Genomic DNA, 25,365 nt, shown 5'->3' with positions numbered 1-25,365 from the left:
ATAAACAGAATAAAAGTCAAGTAATTTTGTTTTATCCTTTGAATGCATAGGTATAAACAATAATCCCAGTGGAATACGAAAATTCACTTATTCGTATGTTTTTCAATTCTTAGGCGATACCTGCTGAAACTCCAATATGTTAAATGTAGTACAACAGTTTATTTTTCAAGGAGAGGAAAAAAGTCTACAAATACCAGAGGAAAAAGTCCTGTGTCTAAAACCTTAACCTATAGGTATAATCATACATATCAAAAAGACCTGGAATACATTCTGTCAAACATTTGAATGGAAATAGCATAGCATTTGGAAACGTTATCAAAATGAATGTATTAAAACCAAGGTAGATATGATAGGAATGAGAATCTATAATCCCTGACACTCAGTGATATATTTCTGGAAATTCCTTAAAAATAATCCACTGGGGGGATTTAAATGGCAAATGAAAAAGAATATAAGGGTAGTCTGATAATTGTTTAAATCGTATAGTAGGTATATGAGGGAATCAGTATACTTTTTATTTCTATATATGCTTGAAATAATCCCCATTAAAGTTTCTTTTTTTTTTTTTTCAAACTCACAAGCCTTAAGAGGATCATTTAAGAAAGCAGCTAATAAAAGTCTATGTTTTCCAAGCACTGAGAGGTACTTTTTGCCACCCTAATATTATAAAACTGGTAGAAACAATGTAAATAGTACCTTTCTCTGCTACCACTTCTCTCCTTTCCAAATCTACTAAGTTAAGATAGGTACACAGAAAAGCAAAGGAACCATATGCACTCTATCCAATTCATTAATACAAGTGCCATTCAAGACAGAACATCTGGCATGCTCTCTTCTAAGGTATTAAGGAAAGGATCTTAAAGATCAGCTACAATTCAGGAGTTTCCTTCCATCTCTTTCAGACAGAATCTGATTCTCTTAGGAGGTAGAGAGCTGGAAACGAAGTCATTCTAACCCTAAACGCAAGAAAAAGCTGATAATCCATAAAACCACAATTTTTTAAAATTTTTTTTATTTTTATTTTTTGGTACTGGGGATTGAACCCACAGCATTTAGCCACTGAACCACAACCCCGGCTTTTTTTGTATTTTTTATTTAGAGACAGGGTCTTACTGAGTTCCTCAGTGCCTCACTAAGTTACTGAGGCTGGCAATTCTGCTGTCTCAGCCTCCCAAGCCGCTGGGATTACAGGTGTGCACCACCGCTCCCCGGCTTCACAATTGTTTATTAATTCATCAGAGCTAAAGTCAGTGTCACCAACTAGCCAGAAATCTAAGACAAGAAAGGTAACTGGGGTAAGGTGGGGTCATAAGCACCCGTGAACACAGTGCAGTATGCAGGAGAAAAATTGGGACCACTCTACCTCAGAGTAAGAGGATCTCAGATAAACATTTTGATGAACTGCGAAAGGCCAAAGATGGGCTACCAGGAAGGTTAAAAAAGCCCAAGGGGCTTAAGACACAAGGCATATCACATTCTATGCAGGCCATTTTCTATTCACAGGAGTATCCAAGTCTGTCTTTCACTGGGGAAACACAGAAAATTAGAAAAAAAATCTCCCTCCATATGCAAAAGAAGAGACCCCAGTGCAGGAGAGAGATGAAGTCCCAACCAGATCTTTATGCAAGAAATAAAAGCATTAACCCAATGGTCAGCAAAACTGTTGTTCCCAGAACACAAGTAAATTCCCACTACTGTTGGGGAAAGTAAGCAAACAACCACAGACAAAAACCTCTGGCCCTGCAAAAGGGTCAAAAAACCCATCCCAGGCCCAAACTAGAAGACTGCTGCCACTAGGGGTGGTGGCGGGGGTGGGGGTGGGGGTAATAGAACGACTGAGAACCTTACCCCTCGGGACAAGAATCAAGGTCTCCTGAGACATAGCCTGAATCAGTACAACAGAAAAGGATCCCTTGCTTCCTGCCAAGGACTGAACAGACTCCTAGAGACAAGCAATAGCAAGCTCCCACCATTGGGAAAGAAATGAACATGAGATACAGGATCATAGGGAAAACCTCAGTTATGAGTGGTAGACTAAACACATTAAAAAATTTTTTTTTGAAACTCACCCACCAACCTAAACACAAGGGAGCTTTCAAGAAATGTGAAAATTATGTTGAACTGAGGGTAACCATAGCAACAACAAAACCCAAACCAAGTTCAACTTCAGACTAAATGTGAAGAATCCTAAAGAATAAAGACCCACCAGAAGAAAAGCCACATCTACTTCTAGGCACAAATACGATATAAATACTTCAGTATTCAGATTAGTACATTTAAAGTCTGGCTTTCAACTAAGACTTGTAACAGCAATAAGAAAGCCAAACTCAGATTGCACCTAGATATTAAAACTATAAGACATGGAATATAAATAACTATTAATAACATGCTAAAGATCTAGTGAAAAAGATAAATAACATACATGAACAAATGGGGCTTTCAGTAGAAAGTATATCAGTAGAAAGTCTTTCCTTAAGAAAGAATAAAATAGGCACAGTGGTGCATGCCTATAATCCCAGTGACTCATGAAGCTGAGGCTAGAAGATAGCAATTTCAAAGTCAGCCTCCAGGAATTTAATGAGACTCTGTCTCAAAATAAAAATAAAGAGTTGGGGATGTGGTTCACTGGTTAAGAGCTCCTGTACCACCAAGATAATAATAATTATAAAATAAAATAAAAATGCTAGATTGAAAAATAAAAAGTGACAGGATAATCTGAAATGCCTAAGGAAAAAAATGATGAACTTGAAATGAGACTGGTATTATCCAATCTGAAGAGAGAAAACCCACAAAAAACTAAGCAACTAAGCTGTGGGACAAGAGCAAAAGAATAAAACAGATGTTACAGAAATTCCAAAGAAAAAAAGAGAAGAAAAGAAACAGTTGAAGAACTAATGTCTAGAATTTGCCAAATACAATGAAAGACACCAAACTACAAATGCAAGAAAGTCAAAGAACATTGATACAAAATAAAACATAAAAACAAATACAAAACAAAACATGCACATCCACATATAATCTTGAAGCCAGAGGGGGAAAAGTATATAACATAAAGAAATGTCCAGAATTACATCACATCTCCAGTCAGAAACTATTTCAGGAAACAATGCAGTAACATTTTAAAAGGACTGACCAAAAAAAAAAAAAAAAAAAAAAACACATTTTCCAGTCAGTTGCTTGGACTTGTCCTGCTCTGAATCAAGTAAGAGTAGTGCACCATTTGGAAATGAGCACTCTTGGCAAGAAAGCGTGGTGGACCTTGCCTGCAAACTTTCATTCTCCACTGGTATTTTACATCGAAGAAGACCAAAAGAAGCACATATTTGGTCATGGAGACACCTACCTTCACTGCACTGAGCTGCATAGCCACACCCTCATTCAGCTGGAGTCGTGGTTCACAGCAACAGGCCAGACTTGAGTTACTGTCATTGGACCACAGAGAGCAAGACAGTGATTGCTGGCCATGATTTGGAGAGTGGGGAGCCAGAATTCTTACTGTAAGTCCCAAGGCATGGAGATGTTGAAGCGTGTCCAGAGCCAGCCCCTGACCAATGGAGACCTGGCTGGCAACACCATGGTGGAATCAGATACCTGGAGTCTATCACTGGCCACCAGAATGAGTAGGACCATCTCTCTTGAGGCTCCTCAGGGTTTCCCTTATCAATTGCATGGTTGTTTTCAGTTGCATTGGAGTTAGCTCGCTTCCTTTTTCTCTTCTTCTCCCTCTCCCCCTCCCTAACATGGGGGCAGGGTACAAGATTACCCAGAGCTATCAGTGCTCCACAGGAAGGAGATATCTGCCAGAGGACACCCAGTCAGGGCACACCTAGAACGTAGCCTTTGAAGAGCTTTAAAAGCAACCCCATCCCCTGCTTTCCTCCCGATGGGCAGAATCAGTCTCTGGGACAGGAGTCCCCTGTGCTTCTCCTCTGCTAGCAAAGCAATAAAGCTTCTTTTTCCTTTTCCTCAAACCTGTGTCCTCGTTATTGAATTGGCACCGGGGACAAGCACTGAGCTTTCGGCAACACTACTTCAGATTTCTATACCAATGAAGGTATCTTTCAAAAGTCAAACGGGGGGGGACCTTTCTGAGATAACCACAAACAGGAATTTATTAGCAGCCCTCTACTACAACACATGTTAAAGAAAGTTCTCTAAGCAGAAGAACCAGAAACTGACCTCTATAGGAAACAAATAGTACTGGAAACAATAATCATGAAGGTAAATATGAAATGTGCATTTTTCTTTTTAACTACCCTAAAAGACAACTGTCTGTTTGCTAGGAAAAGATAGCAGTATATTATTTTAATAATATATGTAAATGTAAATTCAAGACAGCAAAAGCACAAAAAGTTAAGAACTGACAATACACTGTTAAAACATTTCATACACAAAGCTAGCTGTATGCTATTCGAAGGCAGGAAGGCAGATTGTAACTAAAGATTTATACTGCAAACTGTAGAGAGATCACATTTTTTGAAAAAAGAAAGAAAATACTAAGCCAACTATAAAAATAAAATGGAGTAAGAAATGCTCAATTAACCCAAAAGAGTTTTTAAAAAAAAGATTAAAAGACCAAAGTAGATGGAAGAAAAAAATCTAGCAAGATGCTAAATTTAAGTCAATTGTATCAATAATTACATTAAACATGAATGGTCTAAAAGAACCCAATAAAAGGCCAGTCAGACGGGATTTTAAAAAGAACAGACCAAACTGCAATCATAAAGAACCTATTTTAAATAAAAAGACAGATTAGAAATAGAAGTATGGACAGAGATGTTATCATGTAAACACTAATGAAAAGAAGACAAGAGTAGCTGTATTAGCAAAGAGGCTTCAGAACAATCAATGTTATCAGGGATGACAAGGGGAATTAAAGTGATAAACAAGTCAATTCACCAAGAAGGTACAACAATCCTAAATGTGTGTGCACCCATGACAGAAATTAGAAATACATAAAAAAGAACTCCAGATTCCAAACAGGATGGACTAGACTCATTTCTCTCTATTCTTCCCCACTAGGGACAACTACCCTGAATACAACAATTTTAAGAAAACGCTGAAAGGTACAAAGATGGACTGCTGAGGATCTCAGTTTGAGAACAAGTTGCAGTGAGCTCCCTGCATTTTTGTTTTATCTTCTAAATATCACACACTAAGATGTGGAGAAGCCAGGAACCTGGAACTACAATAGGCACTGACAAAGAAGTCCCAAGGAAAAACTACTCTAAGCAGAAATCCGTGAAAGGAGATGTCTAGAAATCTTTTTGACAATACCTGACCTACCAAGCTAAACATTGCTGATACTCCTTGCCCCCTGCAATACCATCTCAGAACAAGTGGGGAGTGTGGGCTTAGAGAGGTAGCAGGAGGCCTGGGGTGAGCTTTCCTTCCCCACTAACACAGTGACAGTGAAAACCTAGTGAGGAATGGAGATTTCTACCCCTGACCTGGTGGTAGCATGAAGCATCTTCATCCCCTCAACTAGCAAAGAAGGGAAGGAAACCAAAGAGACTGAACCTGCAGAAGAGAACTGGAAATCATAGATGCATCCCTGATTGATTCACATGCAAAAACATCTAAAATTCAATATGCCAAGAGGTTTAAGAACTAAACCACAGTACGGAATGCCAGGTTTTCCAAGTGGCCTCCAGATTGCAATTAAACAAAGACCCAGAATAACACTGCACAGGCTCTGGAAACTAAACTGTCATTATAACCACAGCCCAACAAGCAGGCCAGGATCCATATGCTAAACCCTAACAAGGTGACTTTCTACTATGTACAATAATCAAATAGGTTCTAAGTCTCATTCTAAAACCCTCAAAATTTCCAGGATAAAATTTTTAAAAACTTGTCAAGCTTAGAACCAGGATAACTCATTATCTGCCAAGATAACTCCAACAAATGAGTTAAAACTACCATCATAAAATGATCCAACAAACAGCTAGGAACCCTCTTCAAAAAGAAAACTATGCGGCAACTCTGTTATACTTTTATAACAGTAGAGAGTCCACTGTAAAAATATCTTTTCAGTGGTTTCAAAGTTACATTCAAGTTGTTTATATCTTATCATTTCAAGGGGGAAGGAAACAGTAACAACAAAAATTAGATGCAAAGTAAAACAAAAAAGGCTGATTGTATATCAAACAAATAACAAAATCACACTTCAGGGAGATAAAAGGAAACTTAAGACAGTATTAGGCATCAAACTCAGTGGAGGCCACGGAGGCAGGGCTTACGAGGCTGGCTCAGACACACAAGGGTGGGCACAGACAACTAAAATAAACCCTGATTCTTTTCCTACAGGTCTGTATTGTAGAGATGTACTAGTACTGATGAAGCAATTCTGAAACAATTTTAGATGTATTATAGAACTGAACACATTAGAAAAAGTGTTGATACTGGAAGGAGGGATGATTCTGACTAGATAAAAAGGAAAACACAGAATAGAGAAAAGTAAAGAATCCTGAAGGGCTGGACTGAAAGTAGAGGTTTTGGTATATTCTCATGATCTCTAAAAACATTTAAGTGTAAAAGGATTTACATGCATCCATATACGTTACATATGTGTGCACATGTGTATTTATGTATGTATCCATGTATCCATATGAATACAGATACATACACATGCACATATTCCCAAGCCAAAAACATAGCTAGTATCCACATCTTGGTTTCTCAGAGCTTCTCAGAGAAATGGATAATTCCAGGGATGGGATGTGGAAAGACAAGATTAACCTGTAATATTTTTCTATATCATAAATAAGGAAATGGTAATAAAAGCAATGGATGCATGTTATGAGGAACAGGAAAATCAGTATGAAGACCTCCCACTGACCAAATCTAAAAAACTACAAATGCCACAATAACCAGGAATGGAATGGTAAGAAGCTATAAATATGTGGATCCATATCTGTAACAAATGAAGGTTACAAGTGGACAAGGTAGAGGAGAGACTCTTGTTTTCAAAATCATGACAAGCACCTAAAAGCTTATGGAAAATAATATTCCTAAAAGACAGCTCTCCAAGAAAAACGGAGGGACAGTGTGGTTCGGGAGGAGGGAAAGGGAAATGGCCAAACATTAAAACATTCCAGCGCACCCTTTCCTAATAACAATGGGCCTAAAACTTTGACGTTCCCCCATCGCAAATTAGCCCTAAATGAAGACACAGCAAATATTGAAACTCTGGGAAACAATGGATCCAGAGTAAGAACAATGAGTTTCAACCATTTCACAACCACCTTCCTAAGTTAAGGTTTTAGCCTGTACAACTAGCCCCTGATGGTCAAAACTGAATGTACATGGCTTCCAATGATTATCTCACTGTACTCTATAAAACCAAAATACCCTCTAAAACTGAGGGCCATATTCCCCATCCAGAAAATGGATCCCAATAGCGCCCATATCCGCAAAGGAATAAAGGCTTCTCTGAATCATTGAGGTCTGCTTCCCCTCTGCTTTCCATCCTTTTGTGCTTACAGTGCCAACTAGCAAGTGTGAAGGGAGCAATGGAGCTGGGAAATCATTTCATGATCACAGAAAAGACGAGGTCAGATAAAAGTTACTACAGAAAACTAAATATATAAGCGAAACATTAATAAGGTAGAGAATGGTTATCTAGTGTCAAAATGTCTCTCTACAGATTTCTTATTAGTGTGGGGGGAAACAACATACACAATGGAGACACTGACCTGGTTATTAAACTAATATCACAAAAATGGGCTTGAAAGTATCAAGTACCCCTCGAAGTGATATTCTGAGGGAAAAAACTTCACTTAACATAGTTTCTGGCCATGAATGAACAACCTCAATAAAATTACAAGGAAACAGACAAAGTCAGAATGAGAACCACTATATTAAGCAAAACACACACACACACACACACACCAAAGACTATATTTTTTTAAAAGGTCAATGTCATGAAAGACAAAGAAAGACTAAGGAATTATTTCAAACTGAAAGAGATTGAAAAGATAATATAACTAAATGCAATATGTGATCCAAAACTGAATCATGTCCTTCCGGGGGAAAAAAAAATCCATAAAGGCCATTATTGGTTTCACTAAAGCAACTGGAACAGAGATGATAGAGTATTCCAGCAGAGCTAAATTCACTGAAATTGATACTGTACAGTGGCAATGAAGAGTATTTACCCCCGCCAAAGAGATACACAATGAAGTATTTAGAGGTAAAGAAACAAGGTTACACAATTTATTCTCAGAAGGTTTAAGAAGGTAAGTGTATGTATGAATATATGCACATACCCACAGAGAAAAAGAGAAACAGTAAGTCACAGAGCAAATGGGACATTTTGTGTACAGGGTATATATGTGTTCTTTATGATACTCTTTCAGCTCTCCTACAATTTTAACATCATTTCCAAATAAAACAAATTTTTAAGCACATGCCTATGATCCCAGCTACTCCAGAGGCTGAGGAATGAGGATCACATCATAACTTCAAGGCCAGCCAGGGCAACTTAGCCAAACCATATCTCAAAATAAAGAAGGGCTGGGGATGTAGCATAGTGGTAGAGCATTTGTGACATACACACTCACGTACACACAGTTGTCGTTTTTTTTTTTTTTTAAAGAATGCAGACTTAAGATCTTTTCGGACAAACAGAAGCTGAGAGAATATGTTTCAACAATATATGTATATTACAGGAAATACTGATTAAGTTTTTCAGGGAAAAGTAAATGACACCAGATGGAAACCTAAATCTACACCAAGAAATGCAGAATGCTAGAAGTGATAAAAGTGTAGGTTGTCTTGTTTTCTTTTTTTTTAAAGGACTAGGACTGAACCTAGGGACTCACACGCTCTGCCACTGACTACATCCCCAAACCTTTTTATCTCTTTTTTTGAGACAGGTTGTGCTAAGTTGCCCAAGCTAGCCTTGAACTTGCAATCCTCCTTACTCAGGCTCCCAAGTAGCCAGGATTACAGAAATGTGCCACCATGTCCAATTATTTTTTATTTTATTTAAAAGAAAAGTGACAGCTTAAAGCAAAAGGTATCAAGGAGTATTTAACATACACAGAAGAAAAATCTATGATAACAAAAGTAAAAAAAATGGAAGTTATAGGATCCTTACCTTATGCATGAAATAGTATATTATTTGAGGGTAGACTGTAATAAGTTAAAGATGCATATGGTAATCTAGAGTAATGAGCAAAACCAAAACAAATGTTTGTGTGTATACATACCTGCAGAAAAAAGAAACTCAGCCTCCCCCACTATACACCCACAACACTTCTGACACAAGATGTGTGGCGATTTCTCCCCACATATCATGCAAGCAAGCAATTCTTCAAAACACACCAGCTGTATGCTCAATTCGTTTCCCTCATTATCTACCTTGACAGAGCATCAGATCCCACAGGTTGAGGTCTCTGTCCCACAAGACTGCCCCTCATGTACTTCCAATACCAATCAGAAGCCACAGGTTGTTTACTAGTGTTTCTGACTAACAAGGGTTTGCACAGGCCAGTTGTGACAGTGATAATGCTGCCCCTCTGCCAGTTGTTCTTGGCAGACATAGTTTTGGTTCCCTTCCCTTTGCTCAGCATCCTAAATTCTAAAGAAAAGCCAAACCTAAGTGATTAAAAGGTTAATTGCTAAATAATCTTTCTTTAGATTTATAGAACCCAGAACATCTAGTGACCTTCAGATTACATCCTAGTGTTTAATACCTCTTCTTACTCTTTAGTCCTATGCATCAACTAGCAAAAAGCGTAGGTTTGCTGTGAGGTCTAACTTGTAGAAAAGTAATATGTTTACATAAAGAATTGTAGGAACTAGACCCAGAGGTCAGGATAGCAATATTTTAGTCAGACTGGGGTGGAGAGAATGACACACACCATGGATGACAAAGAGTCCACCTGGAATGCACAGTCTTCCTGCCCATTCTCTCCTGTACCTCTTTTCCTTCCCTAGAAACCCCTTTTGCATAACTGAGTTCCCTAACATGGGGGCCTCATTGGAAGATGATAGCTCCCCACATCTTTTCAGGGTGCCATTCTTGAATAAACCTGATTCCCTTCCCACCAACTCTCCTCTCCCCAGTATTGGTTTTCAGCAGCAAGTAGGCAGGTTTGGGTGGTAACACCTCCTTAGGTTTGATTATTTGCTAGAGCAGCTCACAGAACTCAGAGAAACACATTTACCAGTTTACTACAAAGGGTATTTTAAAGATACAAATGAATATCCAAAAGATGAGACACACAGGAGGGGGTAGGTAGTATTATAACTGAGGTACAGAGATAGCAAGTAATTTGCTCATAGTCACCCAGGCACAGAGTTGAAAAACTGGGGACAGTAGCCCAGGATCTTTAGATCCATTCTTCACCACCATGCTATCTGAAAAGTGCCTAAGAAACTGGCAATAGTGCGGCCTCTGAGAATGGGGACTTGGGGACTGGGAGACAAGCTGAGAGGAAGGTTGGTTTACTGTAATAGTCTCTAGATATCATTTGAGGGAATAAATTTGCATATCTTATCTATTATCTATTATTACTTATTCAAATTTTTTCTCTATGGTTTTTAATCTCTGAGCTACCCAGAAATATTTTATCCAGAGGATAAGCATAACTCATTATTACTTTACCTGATTTAGGATGCAAAGCATCACACTGGGCATTGTACATATGTACAAATTCTTGGTGCCTTTTAATAAGCTGCTGTTTATTTCCTTGAACAGACAATCCATGCTGTTTTAGTTTTTTCTTTAAATCACGATCAGAGAGCAAGTTATACACGGTTTTGGGCAGCGGCTTCCTTTTGTTAATAGAACTGAAAAGGAAAAGAAAAAAAAATGATCTCTGAGGATTATTGTGAATTATCAAAAGCTTTCATTTAAAACAATAATTTATCTTCTGACTCAACACCTGGATGACTGGGAGAATAGTAGAGTCATTAAGATAATAAGGGAAAGAGAAGAAGGATCTTGTTTGTGGAAAAGTTGACTGTGTTTGACAATGGTGCCCCTAGGATGCCAGCAACATTCAGGCAGAGAAGTCTAGACAACTCCAGAAGTAAGCCTTAGGTTTCAAAGAGTTCAGGCCTAAAGATGCAGACTTAGAAGGCTTACATGGAAGACTTGTGGACTCAATGTTATGGGAATTTCACTTAGAACCACACTCATGTAGGCCTGATCAATTCTCTTTTAAGCATGCTTTTCCTAAAATTTATTCATGGTTTCCATACAAAGTTCCTATAAAAATCAGTTATGTCAAATGATTATAATATACACACTACTGAGGGTTAGGCTATGGGTGTAGCTTCTCTAGAAAAGGTTCTGATCAACAGGCAAACATGCCACTCAAATACTAGGCAATCATTTTGAAAGGAACTAGATAAATAAAAGGGCAACTGTCAACTTTACTCAGCTCATCACCACTACTGAAAGACAAATTCAGAAAGTCAAACAGCAATAATCTTCAAAGAAGACAAAGGAAAACAAGAATAAAAAAAATGACAAGTTTTTGTCCTCTTCAAAGTCAAGTATTTATGTCAATAAACACATAAGACCTTACAAGAAGTGAATTAGGAAAATTACCACCTGGATTTTCATTTTTCATTCTATTTACATAAAAAATACACTGATACACTGATAATATTTTAAGTATAACAAAGCAATGTTATGTTATATTACCTTCTCCTACTCTTTGCCCCAAAAGTTAAAAAACATTATTTCCTAAAATAGACTATAATTCAAGCTACCTGCAAATATCAATGACTTCAGAAAAGCTTCATAAACAGGAACTCCTTAGTGAGTTTTAATCCATTTTATCTGATTATAGCATGGCTTCCTGAGTACAGCCCCTGGTTTAGCTTGATGGCAATTAGGCACTTAGTATGTTTTTGAGGTGGTCATTATAACTGCAATCATTTCAAAATGAAATCAGAAAAAGTTCAGGTAAAAATTAATAGGAACTTGAGAGTAAAAGGTTTATCCCAAAAGGAAGAGTTTACAAAGGGTCTGCATAGAACTAATTTATACAAGCTGTGCCTCCAGAATACCTCAGATTCACCTGAGGGCTTGAAGGAGGGCTTGGTTAAAATGCAGATTCTCAATCCCTTTCACAACATCTACCCATGTGGTTCAGGTCCAAAATGGAAATCTAAAGTCTATACTTTCAGCAAGATTCCCCAGGGCACACCTGATGCAATGGTGCAAAAGGTCACACTTACAGAAATACTGCAGTCAAAAAATACAAAACAATCATACATGTCTCTGTGAACCAATAGTGCCATTTCCTTACTAAACCATTTATTTTATGCTCTATTCACAAAATCTAAAAGCCAGAAATAACTACTTAACTATAAAAAGACCTGTAAGCCCTCAACAGAGTATTTTTTTCTGAAAACTCTTCTTATAATGACAGCAAATTTGACTCTATAGGATTGATAAAATTATAGCAAAATAAAATCACAGTAGGTAGCAACAGATGAATCATCTTACAGGCATTTATAACAAGCGTACAAGGAGAAATAATTCATTGATTCCTATCTAAAACACTTATTTTATCAAGGATAAATGGCTAAATTTATAACTGTGAAATTCTAATAATAAATCATACTGTTTACTGGAATTTACAATGAAAAGTACCACCAGATATCAACAATTTCTATCTATAATTTTAAAATACAAAGCCTGATAAATGTTTCCCCAAACATGAAAATGACATTAATATTTCTTCCATGACTTGGTAAAACTGAGTAATGTATTTAAGGGTCTCAGAATCTGAGGACATGAAAAGGTATAGTCTTTGAATCAACTAGGAGATGATTTTATATAGAATGGGTTAAGGTTGTCATCCATAACTAGGAGATGACCTGGGTGTTGGGGAGGAGACTGAAAAATAGACAGAGATTCCTCTAAGCAACCAGACCCCAGGATGGGATGTAAAGACAGATGCAGCTGAATGTTCCCATAAGTGTGTCTGACCAATTCTGCAAGATGTCAGTTATGAGGACAAAAACCAGCAGTTATCTATAAGGTAGGCCTTTAAGCAGCCTCAGTACACTAAGAGGGTAATACAATATGCAATGCTTCTAAATTATACTATAGATCAACTGGCAGGACTCTAGGATTCTGTGGAGCAGGATCTGGAACCACTATTGGAACTCGAACTTAACTACACATGGATAAGCTGATCATAGCATAAACTGACACAGCTAAATACAAGCAAATGACAGATGCATCTAGAAAAAGAGGAATTCAAACAAAATTATCAATGTTGATTCCTTACTCTTTAAGGAGAAAATACTCAGCTTATATACTCCATATATATGTCGGAAGAAACACAAAGAGAAAAAGAGGTCATCCAACTCTCATGGCTTATAGGAAACAATCCTTGGGACTGTCTAGTCTCATAAATCCTTTCTAACTGGGCAACCTAAAGATCTCCATTTTATACTCACCAACAAACTTACGCACTATGTACACAGATTGTCCCAGATCTGCCCCCCACTGTAAATTAACAAAACACCACTAAGCTTTATGTTACCCAGTGTTAAATTATAACACTTTCCCCCAGAACCTGCATTCACTTCAAATCTATTCATGAAAATTAAGTGACACCTTTTTTATGTTCAATTATAACAAGCAGTAAAATGGTTCTGCCTTATTAATGTGGTGTTTGGAAAATAATTTTCCAAGTTCTTCAAAACAGATCAAACGTAAGAGCCCATCATTCTATTCATCCCTACTTCCTAGCAACCATTCATTTCTTCAGCATCCTTTCCCCCTTTCCAAAGTTCACTAAATTATCACCTATTTTCTCTGCCTTTCCTCCTGAAAGTTTCCAAAGAGTCTTTGCACAAGGTTCAGGATAACTTCATTACTGGACTCTTGATCTTTTGTACTTACCACTTTGTTCCATTTATCATCTGTTCTCTCCCTGGAGACAGTGTAAGGAAAGAGACTAAAGATTTAAACAACCTCTATTTTTAAAAATGAAATCGTCCCTTGATCTTGCTATTCATTCTTTCCCTCAACTACCACCTCATTGCTCTCATTCCCTTCATTACCAGACTTATCTAATTTGCAATTTCTGCTTCCTTATTATCTTCATCAGCCACTGGTTCCTTAATACCCTATAATTTAACTTAAATTAAAATTTCATTCCTGAGTAACTTTCATGTGTAAAAATAGTGAACTAGTTTAAGAAATTACTGTTACTTTGATGTATAAAGGAGGCAGAATAGCATAGTAGTTGGGTGTAAATACTGAGCTGCCGACTTACGGTGAATTGGAGGCGAGGACAGCATGTTTTACACATACTCTTTTTTGCCATTTTTACATATGTACATAAATGCCTGGTCAAAAAATAATTTTTTGAAAAGGACTCATGTAAACTTCTAAAACTTTTGAGCATCCTAAGGACCAAAAAAAAGATTTCATGTGTTCCATATTCAGAGTTTAGCCTTACTCGTTTTGATCATGGGATTTTGTGGAGTTCTAAAAGTCTAAGAAGAAAAGAGATTTTAAAAGAATTGAATTCTAAGTCACTAATTTCTCAAGTCAAAAATTCAGTAGCTACATATTCAATATAGTTAACTATATTTGGCAAAATGCAAGCTCAGGGAAGAACAAGAGGGGGAGATTTGATCAACAGAATTTAAGGCAAAGGTGGGAGAGAGAATACAACTGGTCACAGGGATGAAATGAATACTCAATTGTTTCTTCAGGTTTATGAACCACAAGAAGCACCTAGCTAAAGCAGCTTGGGCTATGCTCAACTTTCTTACCTTCTGAGGCTTTCCTTCTTCTCTTCGCTTGATAAACAGGTGTCTAAGTGTTTATTGATGTGATTTTCTAGAATGTTAACCCCACAAACAGGACAATCCACTGTATTTTTAAAAAGAGAAACAGAGACTTTACTATTTGTAGAAAGGGCAAAAATATATAAGCCAGTATCTTTCAGCAATTAAGATTAAAAAAAAAAAAAAAAAAAAACCATAATCCCAACTTAACATGAACTTAGAAAAGCAAAAGAGAAAAAGAATGACCCAAAAGGGCAACAGCAGCAGAACAGACTGGTTAGTGGGTAAGAACTACATCATGGGAAGTTACAATGCTGCACATAGGCTGGAAATTGATTTATTAGAAAACGCTCTGGTTGCCAGGCACAATGGCACATGCCTATCATTCAGCAACTGGGGACGCTGAGGCAGAAGGATCTCAAGTTCAAGGCCAGTCTTAGCAACTTTGCAAGATCCTGTCTCAAAATAAGAAATAAAAAGGAAAAAAAAAAAAAAAACTGGGGATGTAGTTCAGTGGTAAAGTACCTCAGGTTCAATTCTCAGTACCAATAAAAGAAAAACTTTCATTAAATCTTTTTTACCAAAGTATGGCCAAACTATAAAACTAATTTTCTATTTTCCCAAGGCTTAGGAGCATCCCTTGATAGCACAGAAGCAATCATATCAACTAGTGGGAGATAAACTGGCCTGGGGCAGTTGAGCAGGTAGGTACAGCTAGATTAAAGCGTTTACTAAATAAGATCAACTACTGTTCAAATTTGTCAAAGTTTACAAAGTTGTTAATTTACTTCTCATTTATAATTCCATATGTAGTGATAAAATTAGGAAATGCAATAAGTCTCAAGGTGTTTCATGGAGTTGCAAGGATCTGTAGAGGAATCTCAAGGCTTAGAAAGGCCACTACAGATAATAGGCAGTGAACTAAAGCAGGGAGGGGAGGATTGTGGCAGAGCAGCACAATTTCCAAACCCTCTGTCCTTACTTTTAACAGAGCATGGGCACTTTATCTATTTTATGTTATGGTTCAATGTAAGATTTCATTTGGAAAAAACATTCTATGAAGCAAAAATGTTAGCAATCAATCTTAAAAAAATAAAATAAGAACAGTCAATTGGTAAAAAGACTAAGGATAAAACATACTAGGAAATTTAAGAGGAATTTATAGTCCCTTAAGAAAAGTAAAACATAAGTACTAACAAATTAATTCAACCTAACTTTAAAAATCACTAACAGCCTTGCACTGTGGATGGCATAGGTTTAATGAAGATATAAGACAGTGTTTCTGTCTAAAAGGTGCTCTGAACTACACTGGCAAGAAAAAAACATAGATAACAAAAGGTAAAACTGATATGTTCATGAACAGAGAAGCAAACAGTACACAAAACAGGTAGGAAAATAAGGGTGGTAGCTCTCAGTGACATGAGATATGGATGTTGTCTAACCCTAATCAGTGAATAGTTTAGGATCTGAACGGTCTGAAAAGGTGTAAGAACAGGGGTCACCAAACACTCTTAAGCAAAGGCCATTTAGTAAAGAATTAGGGCTTTCTAGGTCATATGGCCTCTGTCACCAGTATGCAACTCTGCTACTGCAGCATGAAAACAGTCAATCCATAAACAAATGGATATGGCTATATTCCAGTAAACCTTTATCTACAGAAATAGGTGACAAGGCAGATTTGGCCTTGGAATTGCAGTTTGCCAAACCCTGGCTGTACTGGAGGAAGAGCAGGAGATCAGTTTGGCTTGAGTTGGGTTTCTGAGAGGAAGAGGTAAAAAATAAGGTAGAATGGCCAGGGTAGGTACCAAATCATCATAGGCTTTAAATGACAGGCAAAATATCATGGAGGTGCTCAAGCAGTGGTATAAGAGGATAAAAACAGCTCTTACAGATTAAATGGGAACTAGTATGTTAGATGGGGGCGAGAAAGGCTTTAAAACTGAGAAACAAAGTTACTTTTGATGCTGAAGTATGAACTAAATTATTTGTTTCTTTTTCTTTTTTCTTTAAGAAATCAGCCTCAATTTCTACTATATGAGAAAGAAAAAACAAACATATTTAAAAAGTACCCACTACATCAATTTTGAGATTATGAAAGGGAAAATCTAATCCTAATCCTTCCCCCTAAAAATTGTTGCCTATTTATCTTTATGTCATATGAATGAGAATATTTTCATTAAGTAAGAAAATGCACATTAAAAAAATAATTTTCTACCTTTAGAAACTTGCTTCAAGGTGGATGTAGAGGGTATCTCATGACCATTAGTATCTGAGGAGCCAAGAGTTGTCTTTCCCATAAAACGTGCCTCTTTGGTCTCCATAGAAGTGCTTGCCTCTTTCTGAGGGCTGAATTTGCTGTCATTTTCTTTTATTGACAATTCTAATGTAGAACCACTAGTTTCTCTGATCAAGAAACTGTCCATTAATCTGCTTCCCTGCTTTAAAGAATGTTGGAAACCTCCAGGAGTATGTACTTTGACAGCAAGCTTCTTAGAAGAGGAAGAAGCAGGAGATATGGGTGGTGACTCTAACGCGAAATGCAACAGATGATTCCTGGAAATACAAAAAACACAACAGATAATTAAGATATCAAATTATATATAATAAATTTACGGGAGCTGTTTTCCCAATTAACACTTACTTCTCTGAAATATGAAACTTACACCATAATTACAATCAAACCAGAGTTTCTTCTAGAATAAAACATGAAGCAAAAAATCTAACTTAAAAGGTAGTTAATATGTCTACAAAAGGAAATGGTAAGATTTCTGGTCATGGAGGAAAGCTTATGCAAGACTTACTATCCAATGGTAAATAACTTTAAAATCTGGACAAATCTGTTTGCAGGCACTGGAGTGTAATCAACACAAAACTGTGATCTCTGAGAGAGACACATGAAGTGATCCAATGTTCCCCCAAGATTTTACCCTTGGAAGCATTTTCTGGGAATTGGGTAAGCTCATCCAAATAGGATGGATAGGACACAGAACAGGGTGCTTGGAATGTATAAGCCATAAGAAGGAAACCCAGAAATGTGCTCAGAAATTCTCATCCATTTGTGAACATCTCAATATTGAACAATTAAAGAAAACCACCTGGTAGGAAGTAAACACTAGTAAACTGAAATTTCAAAGGTCAGTTCTACAACATTGTCAGTGTTTGTGCACAACCAAAGCAGAGAGACCCTTGTGAAGACCATGGACATCCTGGCAAAATTCCACAAAGACCACACCTTAAGAAAATGGACCACAGTGGACACATATAAACAAAATTAAATAGAACAACCTAACAGAACACTATAGCAAGTTTGACAGAACAAAGGTGAAGAGCTGGCAATTTAATTGGCTGTCCTAACAAAATTCAATATATTTCAAAGGAAGATAATCTGTAACTTCTACATTTTGTCAACAATGTTCAGTACACATTTAAAAACTACTAGACATGCGAAGAAACAAGAAAAATATAGCCACTAATGAAGAGAGAAAACATTCAATAGAAGTAGATCAGAGGCAATCCAAAAAGCAGCATTCAAAAGAACTGTGGTAAATGTATTAAAGAAAAAGAAACACAGACAAATGAATAAAAAAGTACATTATGAAAAAAATTTTAAGTCCATTTAAAAAAATCAGTGAACATTCTATTATTACAAAATAGCATATCTCCTGACATTCTGAGAAAGGGTCTAGGAAGTCGGAGCTTTCAGGAGCTATAGGTTTAGTTGCAGCCCTCTTGCAGATCTTCTCTACCAATTTCACCTTTCTGATTCTGCTCTTGGGTTCTGTACTAGCTTCCGTTTTGGGGGCTGGGGAGGAGAGGGACAGGGCAAAAGGAAGGAAAAACTGAGACTGGTGGTAACAGAGGGACCTCTGTCTGAGGAACAGGCTCAAACTCTGCAGTAGTCTTTTGGCCTCTCATCAGCTCTTAACCTGTCCTTTTTTCTCTTGTCCTCTCCCCATACTCTCTTTACTCAGTTTCTCTCTGGCGTTAAGAAAGGAAATATGGCAAGATGAGATATACAGAAAGGTGCTGTATAAGCTGATGTGTGAATCAGAAAAGAACAGAAAACCCAGATAGTGATACTAGAAAGCCTTCTGCAGGAACACGTGCATGAACTTTGGACTTGGTACTTTGTACTCTGTACTCAGTACTTCATTTCTGACCTATAACAGCAGAAAGAAGTTCTTCAAAGCTTGCAAAAGTCCTCTGCCCTTAGGGAGTGGTTGCCACCTGTAGAGGCAACCCTACCATAGTAAGAAGATAAGGAAACTGAGGCCCAAAAGATAAACTAATAGAACATACCAGAAGAGAAATGCCAGTATCATGACACCTACGCACAGTGAGATGAAAATAGAAGGACCTGTGAATCCAAATAAGCCTGGTTTCGCATCCTGGGTCTACAAGTGCCAGAAAGTTTGTAGCTTTGCTGCACCATATGTGGCATTTGGGCCCTCTCTGGAGGTGATGACTGCCTTTCGTTCGGTGTCCAAGTGCTATGAAGACTGCACACAGGGGTCCAGATGCATTTTGTTTTGAGAATGTCAATGGATATACCAATTGCTGCTTTGGATTTCACTGGTTGGCAGTGGTTGACCCACTGTTTGGAATGCAGCCAACTGGACTAAAGAAATACCATGATTTGCAGTTCTGTCATAATGGTGAAATCTATAACCACAAGGCACTGCAATAACATTTTGAATTTGAAAACAAGACAAAAGTGGATGGTGAGATAATCCTTCATCTGTATGACAAAGGAGGAATTGAGCAAAACCATTTGTATGTTGGATGGGGTGTATGCTTTTTATTTTACTGAACACTGCCAATAAAAAGTGTTCCTAGAAAGAGATACCTATGGAGTCAGTCATGACAGAAGATGGATTTCTGGTTGCAAAGTGTTCAGAAGCTAAAGGTCTTGTTACACTGAAACACTACATAGCTCCCTTTTAAAAAGTGGAGCCTTTTCTTCCAGGACACTATGAAGTTTTGGATTTAAAACCAAATGGCCAAGTTGCATCTGTGGAAATGGTTAAATATCACCACTTCAGGGATGCGCCTCTGCATGTCCTCTATGACAGTGTGGAGAAACTCTTCCCAGGTTTTGAGATAGAAGCCATGAAGAGGAACCTCCTCATCCTTTTTGACAATGCTGTTAAGAAACGTTTGATGACAGACAAGACATATTGGCTGCCTTTTATAAGGAGGCCTGGACTGCAGTTTGGTTGCTGCCACTCTGCTGAAGCAACTAAAAGAGGCCCAAGTACAATATGCTTTCCAGACATCTGCAATTGGCATAAAGGACAGCCCCAATTTACTGACTGTTAAAAAGATCATACTGGAAGTGAACATCACGAAGTCCTTTTAACTCTGAGGAGGGCGGGCATTCAGGCCCTGGGTGAAGTCATATTTTCCTTGGAAACTTATGAAATTACAACAATTCAAGTATCTCTAGGTAAGTATTTAATTTCCAAGTATATTTGGAAGAATACAGCATGGTGATCTTTTCTGGAGAGGGATCTAATGAACTTACACAGGGTTACATTTATTTCCTTAAGGCTCCTTCTCCTGAAAAGGCCAAGGAGGAGAGTGAGAGGCTTCTGAAGGAACTCTATTTGTTTGACGTTCTCTGAGAAGACCAGACTACTGCTGCCCTCAGCCTTGAACTGAGAGTCCCATTTTCGGATCATCACTTTTCTTCCTACTACTTGGCTCTGCCACCGGAAATGGGAATTCCAAAAAATGGGATAGAGAAACATTTGCTGAGAGAAGCACTTAAGGACTCCAATCTGATACTAAGGAGATTCTCTGGAAACCCAAAGAGGCCTTCAGTGATGGGATAACCTCAGTCAAGAATTCCTGGTTTAAGATTTTCAGGAATATGTTGAACATCAAGATTGATGATGCAATGAATGGCAGCTGCAGCCAAAAATTCCCCTTCCATACTCCTCAAACTCCAGAAGGCTATTATTACCATCAAATCTTTGAATACCACTACCCAGGTGGGGCTGACTGGCTGGCCCATTTCTGGATGCCCAGTGGGTCAATGCCACTGACCCTTCCCCTTGCACTGAGTTATTACAAGTTGCTGCCAAAGTGTAGGCACTCTCCAAGCTATAGAGTAAAAGTGAATGTTTCTTCTTGGGGTGTAGGAGTATTGGTGACAAACAGGGGAGCAGTGAGAGTCACCACTCAGGCCTACTTGGCCATGAAAAAAATAAAAGTCTTATAACTTAAACAAAACAGCATTCTAAACTGGATGGATATAATAAGAGACAGCAGAAGATGGTATTAGTAAACTTGAAGACAGGTCAACAGAAAATATCCAAACTGAAGCACAAAGAGTAAAAAATGAAAAAAAATAGAAGCATGGTATTTACCCAACTGATCAAATAAAAATGAAAATTAAAAAACAGTGAGTTGAATCATTTCATAGGAGTTTGCCAAAATGGTCTCTAGAAGGAAAATTTTAATAAATTAGAATCAAGAGTCTGAGCTTCTAACCTAAAAGCTTAGGAAATGAACAGCAATTAAATGCAAAGGAAGGGTTTAATAACAGAGACTAGTGGGGCTGGGGCAATAGCTCAGTGGTAGAGCGCTTGCCTAGCATATGTAAAGTACTGGGTTTAATTCTTAGCACCACATTAAAAAAATAAACAAATGAAATAAAAGCATGATGTCCATCTACATCTACCAAATATAAATAAATAAATAATAAGAGACTAGTAAAATAGAAAAGAGACATTCAAGAGAAATTGAGCAAGAATTTACAGTGTCAACAGGATTTCAACAGGCTTTCTGTAGAAAGCTCAATGTAGTTTGAAGCTTCCTCTTTCTTGTAAATGCTAGGTTTGCAGACAAAAGGTGTGATAGACTGTCAAAAGAGAGCTTACTATACAAAAGTTATTGTTTGTATTTTCTTTCTTTTTTGCAGTGCTGGGGATTGAACCCAGGGCTTGTGCTTACGAGGCAAGCACTCGACCAACTGAGCTATGTTCCCAGCCCTGCTGGTTTTTTCTTGATAAAACCTTATAAAACCTCTGACCTAAAATATGGGACAAAGAGTACCCACCCTGTAACCCTCCCCACTGGGTATCAATTTCAAAGAATTTCCAGACCTAGGGTTCCAAGATTTTTAGGCATTAGCCCCTCTGGACAGCTGGAGCTTAAATAAAAATGCTTCCTGGAAATTCCTCAGTTGTCCAGGCTGATCTGTCCTACATTAGTCAGTCAAGATTTAGAACATTTCTGTCTCTTCAGAAATTTCCCTTATTCTGTACTTCCGTGGGCAGTGACCATACAGGTTTCTATCATCAGATTATTTTTAAACTCCATGTACTGGAATCATACGGTACAAAATCATATGGTACTCCTTTCTTTCACTTCATATACTGTTTTTGTTATTTGTCCCTGATGTTGTGTGCATTGGAGGTTTTTTTTGTTTTGTTTTTTTAATTGCTGAATAATTCCTTTGTATACACTATTTGTTTGCTCATCTACCTATTGCTGGTTTTGGATTGTTTCTAGCTTATGACTGTTGTGAAGAACACATATATGGAAGAATCAAGTTAACCATTAACTGACAAATGTTTAAGGTAGGTACAAGTCAGGAAAGAGCGTGAGTTCGTTATACTATTTTCCCTATTTTTGTATATTTGAATTTTTTTTTTAAAGTTAGAAAACAATAGCTATAGTGGGAAGAAGGTTAAAAGAAAAATTTAAGGACTAGGTCTTTGAAAATAAACAGAAATTTTAAAAAATACAAAACCCAAACCATTAATAGTCTCTTCTCCTTCCATTATTGAGATTTGGCACTAAAGAGACCATTATGACAAAGGAAAACTGTCACTGATGAAACACATGCACACTTCCCAGGGGTGGGCCTTTTCAGCTAAGTGCCTTATCTTACAGATAACTCTTTTTTACTTTATTCCATAAGACAGATAAATTTAATTCTACTAATTGACTCTCTTACTTCAATATATGTCAATGAAGACCAAGGCAAATAGTATCATAATTGCCATAAAACTATCCCCCTGCAAAAAATTAAAATTTCAATTTTATTTATCCAAGTACTGTCTACTCTTGGCAGAGAAATATAAATAGCAAGCAAACCAAAACCTAATTTTTTTTTAAATGAAGCCAAGGATGAGGAGACCAGCTTGATTTTTTTTCTTTCTTTCTTTTTTTGTGCTGTTGGGAATTGAACAAAGGGCCTTGCACATGCTAGGCACTGCTCTAAAACTAAGCCACAGAATTCCCCATTGAGATGTCCCAGAAGAAACAAAAAAGAAAGTGGAGGACTAAACCACCTGGTCCTCTGAGGAAACATTCTTTCATCTAGGAATAACAAAGCACAAAGCCTAGGGTCAGAGCACAATTAACCAGTTTGAGAAGCAGCAAGAAAACCTGGAAGCAAATAAACAAGGGCAAAAGAAAGCAAGATTACATAGGGACCAGAGGTCTTAAGCTTTTGTTCCAAATGAGATAGAAAATGCTAAGTTTGGATGTTAAATGGTCCCCTAAAACCCATGTATTAAAGGCTTGGCTCCCAGGGTGCTGTGGATCTTTAAGAGGTTGGGCCTAATCAGAGGTCATTAGAAATATGCCTTCAAAGGGATCTTTATCTTTCTACCCAGCTCATTTTAAGGTATATGAATTACAAAATGTCTCCTAGTTTTAAATGCCATTTGCACATTCATGGATTCCAAATTTACAACTGAAACTAGATTTATCCCCCTAAGTCTCCTGTCCTCTCTCTGTTTCCCAGTTCGAGATTGTGAGCACCTGTTCCAACATGCATTCCCCACTATGATATGCTGCTCTCGCTAGAGGCCTAAATCAATGAGGTGTGCCCCCAATCTTGGACTGGAACAGAAATGCAAGTCAAAATAAACTTTCTTCTCCTTATAAAGTTAACTGCCTCTGGCATTTTGTTGTAATAAGGCAGCTGTCAAACACAGGGAGCCACCACTGGATGGTTTTAAGCATGATCTGACTTTTTTTTTTTTTTTTTTTTTTTTAATGGATTGCTCTGCTATCTTCAGGAAGGACTGACTGTAAGAGGGCAAAAACTGAAATAAGGCCATTAAGAAGTTACCACAGTCGTGTAGGCTGACATTGGCTTAGAACAGATTCTGGATGATAATGATAGGGAGCCAAAAAGCAGTTAGATTTTGGAAATTTTGTGAAGATGGAGCCACCTGGATTTACTAATGGATCAATAGATTAAGTGGTACAAAAGAGCTCTTTCTCTGCTTCTGGATCCTGCCATGAACTAACAACAGTTTTCTACCACCATCCCCTTCTTCCATGATGAACTAACCTTGGCTCCAGGTAAATGGAGTCAACCATCTACGGACTGAGACTTCTAAAACCATGGTCACAATAACAAGTGAAAATGTTCTGTATTCTGGAAACACTCACCTGCTTAAGAAAAACCTAGATAAAAAGAATTTTGGACTTTCAAATTGGCATTAATCTGGAGATGCATCCTGAGAAGTTCTTGCTTGGAATAAGGACTAGGATATGGTATAAGGAACCACTTTTCCAGATAATCCTGAGGAATCCCATGGACGTCTCAAGAAGGTTTACTGTTCACATTGCCAAATCAATTTCCCAAGATGACCAGAGAAGGGATGCAGCACTGAGCAAGACAACTGATGGATAGGTGTAGAAGCCCTCATGGAGGACAACAAGGAGCATGAATGCCACCCTCCCCCTGGCCAGGGAGGTCGTCATCCAGGGCTATTTTGCCCGAACTCTTATCAGATATTTATTAAGCATAGAATAATTTTACTGGGTTTTACTTTTTTTAAAAAATATTATTTTAGTTGTAAATGGACACAATACCTTTATTTTATTCATTTTTATGTGGTGCTGAGGAGTGAACCCGGTGCCTCACTCGCACCAGGCGAGCGCTTTTTTACCACTAAGCCACAACCCCAGACCTGAGTTTTACTTTTATAGTTTTCATTTGTTTCAAGTAAGGTTTATTGATAATATTTAAGGAGAAGACAATAAACAGAATTTTTCCGTTCTTATTTGAGTCATTAAAAGAAAGAGTAAATCATTTTAAAAGATGGTGAAATGACACTATATGTGCATGTAAACTAGAAGACTAGGTCTAGTCTTTTTCTAATTGCTTGTCAACAAATTTGCTTTACCTTATACTTAGCTTCTGCAGTGTACAGAGATTTCCATTTGGAAGGAATACCTCTCTCAACTCTGCCTTACCAAGTGGCCTACTTATCTTTATAGCGATGACTTTATTTTTTCCTTACAACTTCAGTTCACTAGTTTTAAGTATCTGGAAAATATTAAGACATATATTAATAAGTAATAAGTTTGATCTTGAAATTCCTATTATAATTTATTCAAATGGATCTATTGGAAATTATTAGTAAATGTTTTAAATAAAGTTATGTCTATTTAACAGTGTATAAAAAAAAAAAGTAGTACAAAAGAAAGTTGTCAAGAGTTTTAGCCTGGGTAGCTAAAGGATGGCACTACTGTTTGATGAGATAAGGAAGAGCAGCAGGTTTGGAATGGGGAGCAGGACAGTATCATGAATTAGGAGTTCCCTTTGGACATGTT

The 25,365-nt window shown here is 37.5% G+C and overlaps 1 protein-coding gene and 1 pseudogene across 4 annotated transcripts in view; one reads left to right on the top strand and one right to left on the bottom strand.

Annotated features, from left to right (window-relative positions):
- RAD18 (RAD18 E3 ubiquitin protein ligase) overlaps positions 1–25,365 on the bottom strand; it is a 120,023-nt gene that overhangs the window by 79,965 nt on the left and 14,693 nt on the right. For all 3 annotated transcript variants that reach the window (XR_013760832.1, XM_079122084.1, XM_079122085.1), the window contains 3 exons: positions 16,994–17,331; positions 14,764–14,863; positions 10,616–10,800 (listed from right to left, as the gene is read on the bottom strand). Coding sequence is in view for 2 of the 3 variants with exons in the window: in XM_079122084.1 (XP_078978210.1) it covers positions 10,616–10,800; positions 14,764–14,863; positions 16,994–17,331 (623 nt within the window). In the remaining variant the exon portion in view is untranslated. The remainder of the gene's footprint in view (positions 1–10,615; positions 10,801–14,763; positions 14,864–16,993; positions 17,332–25,365) is intronic.
- On the top strand, positions 17,553–20,871 carry LOC306650434 (asparagine synthetase [glutamine-hydrolyzing]-like; annotated as a pseudogene). Its single transcript has 2 exons — positions 17,553–17,588; positions 19,197–20,871. The product of its transcript is annotated as an asparagine synthetase [glutamine-hydrolyzing]-like (transcript).

This window comes from Sciurus vulgaris, assembly GCF_902686455.1.
Source record: "Sciurus vulgaris genome assembly, chromosome: 19".
NCBI lineage: Eukaryota > Metazoa > Chordata > Mammalia > Rodentia > Sciuridae > Sciurus > Sciurus vulgaris.
Note: the sequence above shows the minus strand (reverse complement) of the source record. Positions and strands in the feature narration are given on the sequence as shown.